This window comes from Rhineura floridana, chromosome 14 (genome assembly GCF_030035675.1).
Source record: "Rhineura floridana isolate rRhiFlo1 chromosome 14, rRhiFlo1.hap2, whole genome shotgun sequence".
NCBI classification, from domain to species: Eukaryota; Metazoa; Chordata; class Lepidosauria; order Squamata; family Rhineuridae; genus Rhineura; species Rhineura floridana.
The window spans coordinates 36,259,231-36,271,459 of NC_084493.1; the positions used below are offsets into that span (position 1 = coordinate 36,259,231).

General features: G+C 43.4%; 1 protein-coding gene across 2 annotated transcripts in view; it reads right to left on the reverse strand.

Annotated features, from left to right (window-relative positions):
- Nucleotides 1–12,229, reverse strand: part of VPS13C (vacuolar protein sorting 13 homolog C) — a 225,398-nt gene that overhangs the window by 79,967 nt on the left and 133,202 nt on the right. For both annotated transcript variants that reach the window (XM_061595881.1, XM_061595880.1), the window contains exons 46-49: nt 9,800–9,956; nt 9,479–9,603; nt 7,568–7,737; nt 6,606–6,844 (exon numbers count right to left, since the gene is read on the reverse strand). In XM_061595881.1, the coding sequence (XP_061451865.1) occupies nt 6,606–6,844; nt 7,568–7,737; nt 9,479–9,603; nt 9,800–9,956 (691 nt within the window). The remainder of the gene's footprint in view (nt 1–6,605; nt 6,845–7,567; nt 7,738–9,478; nt 9,604–9,799; nt 9,957–12,229) is intronic.

Consider the following 12,229-nt stretch of genomic DNA (forward strand, 5'->3'; position numbering starts at 1 on the left):
CAGCCTCCTGGAAATGGATTATGTAGAGACCTTCTCACCCTTAGATGGACTTGAGAATGCCACAAAGAGGGCCTCTGATTTCCTGAATTCCAAGGTCCTATCCAAGCAGAAGCACAGGGCATATCTGACATCTAAGTAGTGCCATCAATGCTCCTGATCTCATGATGGATTTGAACAAAAAGATAGAAGAACCATGTCCTGGGATCTATGAAATGCAGAATTCACTTTCAGCAAGAAGGTAGGATAAGTCTCAACACCACCTTATCCCGGTGGAAGATGAGGAGGGAGCTCCCAATTCTGACACCTGTCTGGCAAAAGTTATAGCCACCAAAAAATAGTCTTGAATGTTAGTAACTACAGGGAACAATTAGCTATGGGTTCAAACAGAGACCCAATGCCAACAGGACCCAAGAGAGGTTCCAAGTGAAACCTGTAGAACATTTCAGGGAAAACAGCAACACTCCTTTGATAAACCATCTATATAAAGGGTGAGAGGAAATGGGGCCTGCTTTGAGGGAAGAGAGAACACTACTGAGGGTGGAAGTTTGATGCTTAATGGTGTTAGCACTGAGACCCTTACCCAAAGCATTTGAAGAAACCTCAAAACCATGTGGATATCCCCTGAGATTGGATGTGTCCCATTCTCTGAGCACCAGGTGAAAAAAGTCTTCCACATGATGTAAATCCTGTTGGTGGAGGCCCTCCTTTTTTTAAAAAAATAATTTTTATTCAAATTTTTCAAAAGACAAACAAAACAAAGTCAAACAACAAAAACATAACAATACAACAAAAGAAAAAAAAATAAAATAGTTGACTTCCGATTTGTCGCAGATCAGCTATAAGTATATAATATATATCAAACCTGTCCCTTAATATATACATACAGGATCACTTTTCTCCATAGGCTATCTTAGTTAATCATCAAATCCCAATATCATCATTTTATTTTGATCTTTCAACAAAAAGTCTAAGAGAGGCTTCCATTCCTTAAGAAATGTGTCTGTCGATTTTTCTCTAAGTAAACATGTCAATTTATCCATCTCTACTAAGTCCATTAATTTCAATAGCCATTCTTCCGTTGTTGGTGTTGATTCCATTTTCCACTTTTGTGCATATAATAATCTTGCTGCTGTAATCATATATAATATTATTCTTCCATATTTCTTTTCTATTTCTTTATCCATAAAACCCAATAAAAAAAATTCTGGTTTTGACTGAATATTTATCTTTAGAATTTTTTGCATCATCCTACCTATCTGTGCCCAAAATGATTTTGCCTTTTTACACAGTTGGTGGAGGCCCTCCTAGAGGACAACAGAGTCTGTAGCACCGCCCCAGTAACTCACTGCTGAGTCCTCACAGTCAATTAGGCCAAGCTGAGGATGAACCAGAGGACCCTGGATCAGAATGTCCTGGCACAGAGGCAGTCTCCAAGGTTCCTGAACTGAGATTCAGAAGATCTGGGAACCAAGGTCCCCATGGCAAAAACTGAGTTATCAGGATCACTTGAGAGACTGAACTCTCTGGATTGTGTGCTGATGGAGTCCAAAAGGTAGAAAAGCATACTGAAAATGTGGTGGCCAGACCATTTCCAAGGCATCCATGCCCAGGCTAAGGGACACCTCCTAAGGGAAATGAAGGCTAGAACCTGTGCATTCTACCTCATGGGAAACAGATCCATCCTGGGCCAGCCCATCCACTTTGCCACCTGTGTGAAAACGTCCACATTCAGCCAGCACTCCGTCTCCTTCACTGTGGAATGGCTGAGCCGGTCAGCCAGGTCATTGTTGATTCCTGCTAGATGTTCCACTCTGAGCAATGCCAGGTGTCTTTCTGCCTAATGAAACAGTCTGTGTGCCTCCTGCATCTGAGCTTCAGGGCCCCCCTGCTTATTGATATACACCTTCCTGGATGTGTTGTCAGTGCATATCAACAATTGACCGGCGTGAAGCTGCATCTCAAACTCCTTCAGGCCTGATAGCTTCTAACGCCAAGAAATTGATGCTCAACTGAGCTTCCACAGGAGACCAGGCACCCTGGACCATCTCCCCTCTCCAGGCGGGCCTTCCAGCCTGAGAGACTGGCATCTGTTATGAATACCATCCCCACTGGCTCCTCCAGATCCATTTCTGACTCCAGCCTGTGAGGAGCCAGCCACCATCAAAATCCCTGTTGCACAGCATCTGGAATGGCCAACTGACTTGACCTTTTGTGAGCAATGTTATCCTAGTAAGGATGTAGAAGCTGAAGAAGTTCCGTGGAATGGAACTTAGACCAGCAAATAACATTGAAAATGGAGAGCACCAGACCCTGACGCTGAGCCAGGACCAACAGATCTGCCCTCTTCAAGCACCTTACCAATAACAACACATTCCGAAGTTTACGTGGGGCTGCCTTTGAAGCTTCAGCTTGTGCAAAATGCAGTGGCCAGACTGGTAACAAGGACCAGACGGTTTGAACATATAAACCCGATTCTGGCCCGCTTGCATTGGCTGCCTGTATGTTTCTGAACTCGATTCAAGGTGCTGGTTTTAACCTATAAAGCCTTACACAGCTTAGGACCACAATATCTGATGGAAAGCCTCTCCCGACACGAACCCACCCGTACACTAAGCTCAACATCAAAGGCCCTCCTCTGGGTGCCTACTCTGAGGGAAGCTCAGAGGATGACAAGAAGGGAGAGGGCCTTCTCAGTGGTGGCCCCCAAATTATGGAACGAACTTCCTGATGAGGTGTGCCTGGCGCCAACACTGTTATCTTTTCAGCAGAGGTCAAGACTTTCCTCTTCTCCCAGGCATTTTAGCATGTGTTTTTAAATTGCTTTTTAAAAATGTGTTTTTAAATTTGTATATTTGTTTTTAATTGTTGTAAACTGCCCAGAGAGCTTCGGCTATGGGGCGGTATACAAATGCAATCAATCAATCAATCAATCAATCAATCAATACCTTCTCTTGAGTCAGAAACATCTTGAACTGAGCAGTGCAGCACCACTCCCAAAGGGCTGATAGACACTGTAGGGATCAGAGAACACTTTTTGAAGTTGACCACACAACCCAAACTCTGAAGGCAGGACAGAGTGTAGTGTGTCACCGATCTGCAAGTCCCCTGATCCAGAGACCTCACAAAGATGCTGCTGAGATATGGGTGTATGAACATTCCATGAGTGTGCAGATACACCTCCACCGCCACCAGAATCTTGGTGAAGCCCTTGGAGCCAATGAAAGGCTGAAGGGCAATGCACAGTATTGGAAGTGCCAGTTGATGTAACAGAACCTCAGGAAGCATTGGTGAGTTGGATGAATTGGAATGTGGAGATAAGCCTCCGACAGATCAACTGAGGCAATTTAGTCTCCTCTTCTTAGTGCCATAACAATGGACCTGAGGATCTCCATCTTGAAATGCTTCCTAGACAGAGCCTGGACTTATTTAGCCATTTAGGTCTAGTACGGCCTGAACATTGCCATTTTTCTTGGGCACTACGAAAAAAACTGAATAGACCCAACCTCTGCTGCGATGGAGGAACCTGCTCCATTGCTTCTATCTCAAGGAGATTCCTGATGGCCACCTGAAACTTCTGGTGTTTGGATGGGCACCTGGACTTCAGGATAGGAACAAAGGCATTTTGGGGGAGTTGGTTGAATTAGATGGCCATCTGCCAGAGGCAATCTCCCACTGGTTGTCAAAGGAGAGAAGTCAAGCTCCCACCTTCTTGGCATCCTGATATACCAGACTGTCAAGAATTTCTCTTTTTTGACCACTTGGGAGAAACGAGAAGATCCAAACTGGCTGGTGTTCCTTTGGAAATCACAGCCACCTCCTCTCTCCCTGTTAAGACCCTGGTGGGGCAGACAGGATAAACAACAACCCCTTTGGAAGGGATGAAAGGAGTGAAAAGGCTGTTGCTGCTCTTGAGATTTCTTATGACTTTCCTTAAGAGGCTAAAGAAGGGCCTTTATCTTATTCCTAGTCTCCACTAGGTAAGTCTCCAACTTTTCCCCAAACAGCCTTTCCCCTGCAAATGGGAGGTTGAGAAGTTTGCTTTGGGAAATGGAGTCCATTGCCAACTGACAAAGCCAAATATTGTGCCTCGTCACTGCAGTGGCCACCATGGACCTTGCGCCAAATTGGAAGGTGTCCGGAGAGGCATCTGAAGCCAGTGCAGAAGCATGCAAAATTTTATTTAGACCATCCATGATAGACTTGGGAGTGTCTTCCTTGTGTAACATCTTCATCCATAGATAGGCAGTTGGTGAGAAAAAGGCAGAGGTAGCTGCCACTCTGAACACCATTGCATCAGATTCAAAACTGTGGCATAAAGCACTCTCCACCTTCTTGTTACACAGATCCTTCAGATCACTTTCCCCTTCAGTAACCAAGAGTGGAAGAGTGGCTAAAGCTGCCACGAGGGGTGTGTGTGTCCACTACTGGGAACCTGAGCTGCTGGATTATCAGGCTAGGGACAATAAAGATTCTTCAGAAGTTTAGTCACCATCTTAGATCTATTAGGCTGAGATCACTCTGCCTTCCACACCTTGTCAAATTCCTCATGCCAAGAAATGATAGTGGGCTTTGCTTCTGTGGAAGGGAAGGCTTTCCTCCCCTGAGCTCTGAGAAAGTGGAAGTACCATCAGAGCTACCTTCCTCGGGCATTTGGCGTATTCTGCAGGCCTTAATTACAAGGAGATGCAACAACTCTGTGAAGAACAAATCATTTTGTTTAGACATCACTCCACTTCTTCCTTTGACAATTTGGTATCCTCTGCTGGTGGAGAGACTGCTGGTGTAAGGAGTCTCTAGCTGCCCTAGAGATTATCAAGGCTGCAAATTCCAACATATCACCTCAGCAGCAGCCGAGAGTGAGAAAATGCCCCAATGTCAGATATGAAGGGCTACAACAGATGCCCCCAAACCAGTCAGAAAATCTCGACTAAAAAAAAAAGCAGGGGAAAAGGTGACTCCCAAAATGGCGTCAGTCTAACAAGAGCACAAGAAATTCAAAACGGCAACCTCTGCCATACACTCAAAAGCATGGAAACTTTGCCACACCCACTGTGACTCCCAAGACACATTCCAACAGGACCCAATAGTGACCCCCTGAGAGCACCGACATGTGGGAAGGCCACACCAACTGTAATGTCCTGCAGTCTGAGTAGCCCAGATGTGCAGTAGTACAGGGCCAGACTACTGCAGCAAGAAAAAACACATTCACAGTGACGGGCCCCCTACAACAGCCTCCCTCGGCAAATCTTGTGTTCTTTGCCAAAGGGTTCTAGGCCCCATGCAGACAGCTCCCGACACAACCAAAACCAATTCCTGCACCAGTGAGGGGTGAGCAGGGGAGACAGGACACCTGATCCCAACGTGCAACAGAGCATAGTAAAGGGATCAGGGATCACACACTCCCCACGGGCCAAGCCCAGGCACCTGGCAGAAAGGAACAACCATATGAAGGCACACAGTCCCCCAGGTTGAATGGGATGCAAGACTGCAGCCTGTGCCTGAGGCAAACACTTGGACCAGCTCAAGAGAGTATCTGGGGCTGAGGAGGCCTGCCCACAACACTAAGCACAAAGGAAGTATCTCAAACAACCTCCAACACCCCAAGGAAAAAATGAATCCACAACAAAGTATGAAAAGGGTGAAAAGGGAAGAAAAAGGGATTTTTTAATTTTTATTTTTTTGGAGAAGAGGAAAAACCAAGAAGGAAAACAAATAAATAGCATCAACCACAAAAATACACTCATGATTTGGACAAACACACTGAAAAAAAGAGATTTCTGAGGAGACCAGAAAGCCCTAACCTAGCTGGCTCAGGCAGGGAACACTCCCTGGAAGAGGAGACTCATGATCTTGAAGCCCTGCCTACTGAGCCCAGAGGGAGAAGTAAACCTTTTCACAGAATGCATCCTAGCATAATCAGGCAAACTCACCACCTCACACAAGGTAAAGATTTGGGATTGATTTTAATGAAAAGTGGATTATAATTTGCCTAAATAAATAAAATAAATAACTTTGTTCCAGATTTGGGGCATCTACCTCCTCTCATTATTCATGCTATTTATGGAGGTCCCCTAAACCTCTGGAGAGACCTTTCAATGGAGACGAGGGAGCAGGAAAGATCCTGCCATGAGTGGCCTTTTGCATGCATAGCCTGTGGATCAAGCACAGTATCAGAGCTGAAAGTCTAACAGTATCTTACTATGCAGGGACATAGAAAATTCAAGTTAAAAATAAGTATTTTTTAAATTATTAGATAAAAGAGTCAATGATAAGGCCAAGACTCAAAAAACAGCCGAGCAAGTGTCGAACAGAATCTTTTTCCTTTCTTTCAACAGAGAATTCCTTGCAATATTACAAAGTGCTTTTCACATTTCCCTCAGAATGTGACTGTAATCCATTTACTTGTCTAGAAACATTACTGAAAAGTGCCAATATTACAGGTGACTAATACTAATACACATTCATCCCATGGCTAAAATTTTAACTGAAGTCAATGCGCTTAAGCACGCTCCACTCTTCAATGGACTGTATTCACTGGTATGGTTTTATTGTTTCAGATGTGATTATGCCTGTATCAACTCAAGAGTGACCTTTTCTTTGCTGACCTTTTTCTGGCTTAAGCTTCCCATGAGTGGCATGTTTTAACTGTATCTGGGCAGATCTTTCCATTGATGCTGCTGGCATTGATTTAACAAAGAAATCTGCTACTGTCAATAGAAACTCCACACTGGCACACAAATACAGTTTGTCCAAGGTAGATACAATTTCACTCCCGTTTTTATCTTGCTTGTAGCTGATGTCAATCATGACATTTTCATCTTTGCTATCTTTCTTATCTATCATTCTGAAAAATAAACCAATAGTAAAGCCATAATACAAGCTGAAGAAAAATTAGCAGGAGAGATTTATAATTGATTAGGCTTCTTTGAGAGGAAGGGAGGGATATACATTGAATTATTATGATGTTGCAACAAAAACTGATAATGCTTTTATAAGTGGTTCTAGTAAATTGTGTTACTAAAAAAAATGTGTTGCTTTGAACAGTGACAAGTGGCCATACCTTCTTTGGGCAGGAGTTAAAAGAAATAAAAGGCAAGATTACCCTTATATCTTGGGATTGTATTATAATTGAAGCCAATTGCCAGTTTTCAACATTTTACTTGTTCAAATACAGCTTCCTCTGTTTTTCGTAAGGGAGACAGCTACACAACTGGTAATATTACAAACACCCAGGGCTACCTGGCCCAGTCACCAGCCCAGGAACAGTACCAAACGGAGATTTCTTCCCCCTACAGGCCCAGAGAGAACTCTGCAATATATTTAAATATCTCTTTATTCTGGCATTTTCAAACCAATTTCAATCACTTCTTGACTCAAAAACCTTTAAAGCCTGAGAGCAGGGTCTGTGTTTCATTTCACGGACAACAACAAGTTACTGTAGGAGCTGTAGTCATATTAATAATGACATCAGAGTCTGTGGCATCCACTGGCACTGCAACCCAGCTGGACATACCACAGCAATGCAGCATTTTAAAGTGATTTTTTTAAAAATGTAGCAATAGTTAACCTTGAGGTTGCTTTCTGAATCCCTTCTCTGAGATCATCCAGTGTACATGTTTTCAATTTAGTATTAATATCCATAGAGCCATTTGAAAACATCTGTCCTGATGATATCATAAGATATAACCTGAGTTCTCCAAGACGTAAACTGCTATCGTGAAGAGAAAGCTCAGATTTCTACAATAAATAAAAATGACAAAGATAAAATTATATGCAGAGCCTAGGAGACTGAAAGTGCATAAACAGCCTGTGCTTTTACTAGCTAGTTGAGGATAGAAGCAGAACAGGAAGTCGCAATTACTATCAAAGCATCATTTACATATCTGCAAAGGAATACATCTTTATGACAAATGCTTGCCATACATGGAGGGCACTAAAATTAGATAAGTAACCCTGATTCAATCTTTTGAACATATCAATCCCTCTATTTGCTGATGTTCAGGATGATGCTTATTTAGCCAAAACAGAACTACCTACTCACAAGTGGAAGCATCAGTAGGATTGGTGGAGCCTAGAGGCTTGCGGAAGTCCAAAAAAAATCTGGTGGGAAAAAACCCAAAGACAGCAAACTTGTTCTCACTCCCCAAAAAAGACAAACACAACTGTGCATGCATTTAGCATGTGCCTGACAGGTATGCTGTCCTTTAAAAAAAAGGGGGGGGGTTAGAACCAGGCACACTTCCTAAACCCATTGTGCAAAGTCCTAGCTGAGTTATGCTAGGAGAAGGAAGCAAGAGGAAGAATGGAGGGGTGAACAAACAGCCAAAAACATAGAAGAGGCTGGAGCAGGAAGGCACAATGAAAGCAGAAAACCTGACAGGGAAAAGGGATGGACAAATGAGTCAAAACAAAGGACAATGGGGGAAACATGAGAACAATTTGTGGAAGATGGGGAGAGAACAGAGCTGGAGAGGAGCAAAACGGCAGGACAACTGACAAGGCAGAGAGGTGACAATTGGAAGGAAAAGCAGGAAGAGAGGAAGAAGAAGGACACTGTAGGGAGGGAAGCAAGAGACACAGCAACGTGAAATTGTGAGTGGTACTGAATTCATTAAGCACAGCATTGTGTTGCAGGCCCCCACTTTTTAAATTACAATGATATTTTTCTTCAATTGATGTGAGTTGCATCTAACATTATCTTTTTCTTAATTCACTCTATATGTAGCTAACTCAAAAGGAAAGTTATTAGGAAAGGAATTGAAAATAAAACTCCCAACATTCCGTTATACAAATCTATGGTGCAACCGCTTTTGGAATACTGTGTACAAGTTCTGCTCGCCTCACCTCAAAAAGGATATTGTAGAGTTGGAAAAGGTTCAGAAAAGGGCAAGCAGAATGATCAAGGGGACGGAGCAACTCCCTTATGAGGAAAGGTTGCAGCATTTAGAGCTTTTTAGTTTAGAAGGCAAGTAAGAGGTGACATGATAGAACTGTATAAAATTAGCCATGGCATGGAGAAAGTGGATAGAGAAAAGGTTTTCTCTTTCTTGCATGACTCTAGAAGTCACAGTCATCCAATGAAGTTGAATGTTGGAAGATTCAGGTCAGACAAAAGAAAGGACTGCACACAACGTGTAGTCAAACTATGCAATTCACTCCCACAAGAAGTAGTGATGGCCACCAACTTGGATGGCTTTAAAAGAGGATTACACAAATTCATGGAGGATAAGGCTATCAATGGCTACTCGCCACAAGGGTTATGCTCTGCCTCCACCTCTGGAGGCAGTATGCTTCCGAATACCAGTTGTTGAAGATTGCAGGACAGAAGAGTGCTCTTGTGCTCAGGTCTTGCTTGCAGCCTTCCCATAAGCATCTGGTGGCCACTGTGAGAACAGGATGCTGGAATAGATGGGCCACTGGCCTAAACCAGCAGGCTCTTATATTCTTAAAATATTTTTCATGTCAAAGCAATACAAACCTGATCACCATTGGTATTGTAGAGAACAATGGAAAGTGATTCAAAGTTGAATTCAAACTTAAGGGCCACACTTTCCTTACACTGTGCCTCATAAAGGTCTTTCTCTCCTAAAGTGATAAGAGTACCTGAAATATTTTAGAAATAAAAAGGTACACTTGAAATGGCAGCAATTTGATATCTGAAGATCAATGCTTATTAACTTTGTGTTAAGATTTAAAGTTTAGCTACCAACCCTGTTAGTTCCCATAAAAAACTAGCTTGCGATAATAACCAAATACATTTTATCACAATTACTATGTTCAATTTAGCTCAAGTTATTACCTTCATGGACATCAGTATCAGTTTGGATTTTGCTTTTTTTGAGCATCTGAGTTTCTGGCAAGGTTGACTTTGTAACCCTGGAAGGCGTAATAGCTTCACCAAGATTTTCCAGCAAAATTTTAATGAGCAGGGTCAAATCATCTTGACTGAGAGATATCTGTAAAATATTTAATCAGTTTTTTCCCCAAGAAAAGCATTTTTAAAAGTCACACACTAGATTGGAGTATTAGACTTTAACTGACAGGTAGCAGAATGGACTGTTGCTTTCACCTTAAAGATGGTTTTCCCACGTTATCATGCCATCAGATGGGTACTAGCGCCATCTAGCGTCTGAAGGCAGGAATGCACAAAAGTCAAGAATTTAGCTGCTCCTTCCAGTCCTCACTCCAGTCCATTCCAGATGAGGCTGAAGAAAGATATCTTGACAGCAGTCACATGGCGAACACACAGCACAAGAATACTCAGAAAAAACTGCACACACAACAGGAGCAGCAAAAAAATTGGTAATAGTCAATGAAGTCTTGACTATTTTGCAACATCATAAATTCAACAAGAAGAAAGCAGCCTTAGCAATACATGTACAGATAAAATCTAAAAAGAGAAATGAACATATAGGCAGCCCTCCACAGCAAGGAGGGCCCTGATGGCATTATACCTGGAAAAACCACCTTTCAGGTGAGAGCAACAGTCCTTTTCTCACAGGTAGCATGTCATCAGATGGGATATACCAAAGCAGTCCCAGTAGGGAGGTAAATATGAGATACCATGCGTTATAAAATGCACCTCCCAGAGGAAGTGTCTGTAGAAGCATAACAATATAACTTGTACTGCAAAATAAACTAATTAGGGCTAGCCCAAACAGTGGCCTCACAAATGACAAGCAGAACATTAAGAGGCCAGGACAGCCAAGATGGCCACTAATCCCATGGAAACATGGTGTAATGAGGTCCTGGCAACTTCAGGGACTCATATACCAGAGAAATGCAAGCTCACAGGTAGCAGGACACAGCTGAACTAAAACCTTTCCCCAAAAAGACTTTGGATGAAAATAGACTTAGTCCAGCGAATGACCTGGGTACAAGGAAGGAAAAACCCTGAGAACCCTACAAACCTCTAATAAATGCCCAGAGTTCTCCAGAGAATGAACAAAATGCCAGCAAAACAAAGGGACAAAGCGCCAGCAGAACCAAAGGATGCTTGGCCAGTGAGAGTTGTCCCAACAGACAAGTAGTAAGAGATGGCCAAAACCTGCCAATGTAGAGAGGCTTCAGTCCCATACCTGCAGCAATTGCAGGTACTCCTGGATGAAAAAGATTATCATGACCCATTCCAATCTGGATGCAGGCCTGGTTATGGGACTGAATCGGCCTTGGTCGCCCTGATGGATGACCTTTATTGGGAGAAGGACAGGGGAAGTGTGACCCTGTTACTCTTACTTGATCTCTCAGTGGCTTTAGATACCATTGACCATGGTATCCTTCTGAGCCAACTTGATGAGATGGGCATCGGAGGCACTGTTTTACAGTGGTTCCAATTCTATCTCCAGGGTTATTTTCAGAGAATAGAATGGAGTGATTGTCTTTTGGCTCCCAGGCAGTTGCACTGTGAGGTGCCGCAGGATACCATCTTGTTCCCCATACTGTTTAACATCTATATGAACCCCCTGGGAGCGGTCATCAGGAGATTTGGGGTGAGGTGTCAGCAATACGCTGACAATACCCAGCTCTATTTCTCTGTCTGACTCTGAATCCTAGCAAGACAGAGATGCCGTGGTTTGGTGGTTCCCAAGTTCGGATAATCAGTCAGTTGCCTGCTTTTGATGGGGTCGTACTCCCTCTGAAAGAGCAGGTCCGTAGTCTGGGGGTGCTCCTCGATTCATCTTTGTCACTAAAGGCCCAGGTGACCTCCATGGCTAGGAGTGCCTTTTACCAGCTTCGGCTGATAAGACAGCTGTGGCCATTTCTGGACCGGGATAGCCTGACCACTGTTGTCCATGCACTGGTAACCTCCAGGCTGGATTACTGTAATGCGCTCTATGTGGGCCTGCCCTTGAGGTTGGTCCGGAAGCTACAGCTGATGCAAAATGTGGTGGCGAGACTGCTCACTGGGGCAGAGTATTGCCAACATGTCACCCTGCTGCTAAAAGAATTGCACTGGCTACCTATTAGCTGCTGGGTTAAGTTCAAGGTTCTAGTTTTGGTGTACAAAACCCTATACAGCTATACTTGAAAGACCCAAGTTTGGATGCCTTGTGCTTGCTTCCCTTAGGACCAGAGGTGACCAAAGACTGAGAAGGTGACAATACTACCTGGCAGGACTTGTCATTAAAGATGTCAGCTGGAGCTGGGTCAGCAGTGGTGTACACACACTTTGTGGAAGGATGCAGTACCCAGGTGTCATTGTGTGATATTCGAAAGCAGCACCCAGGTA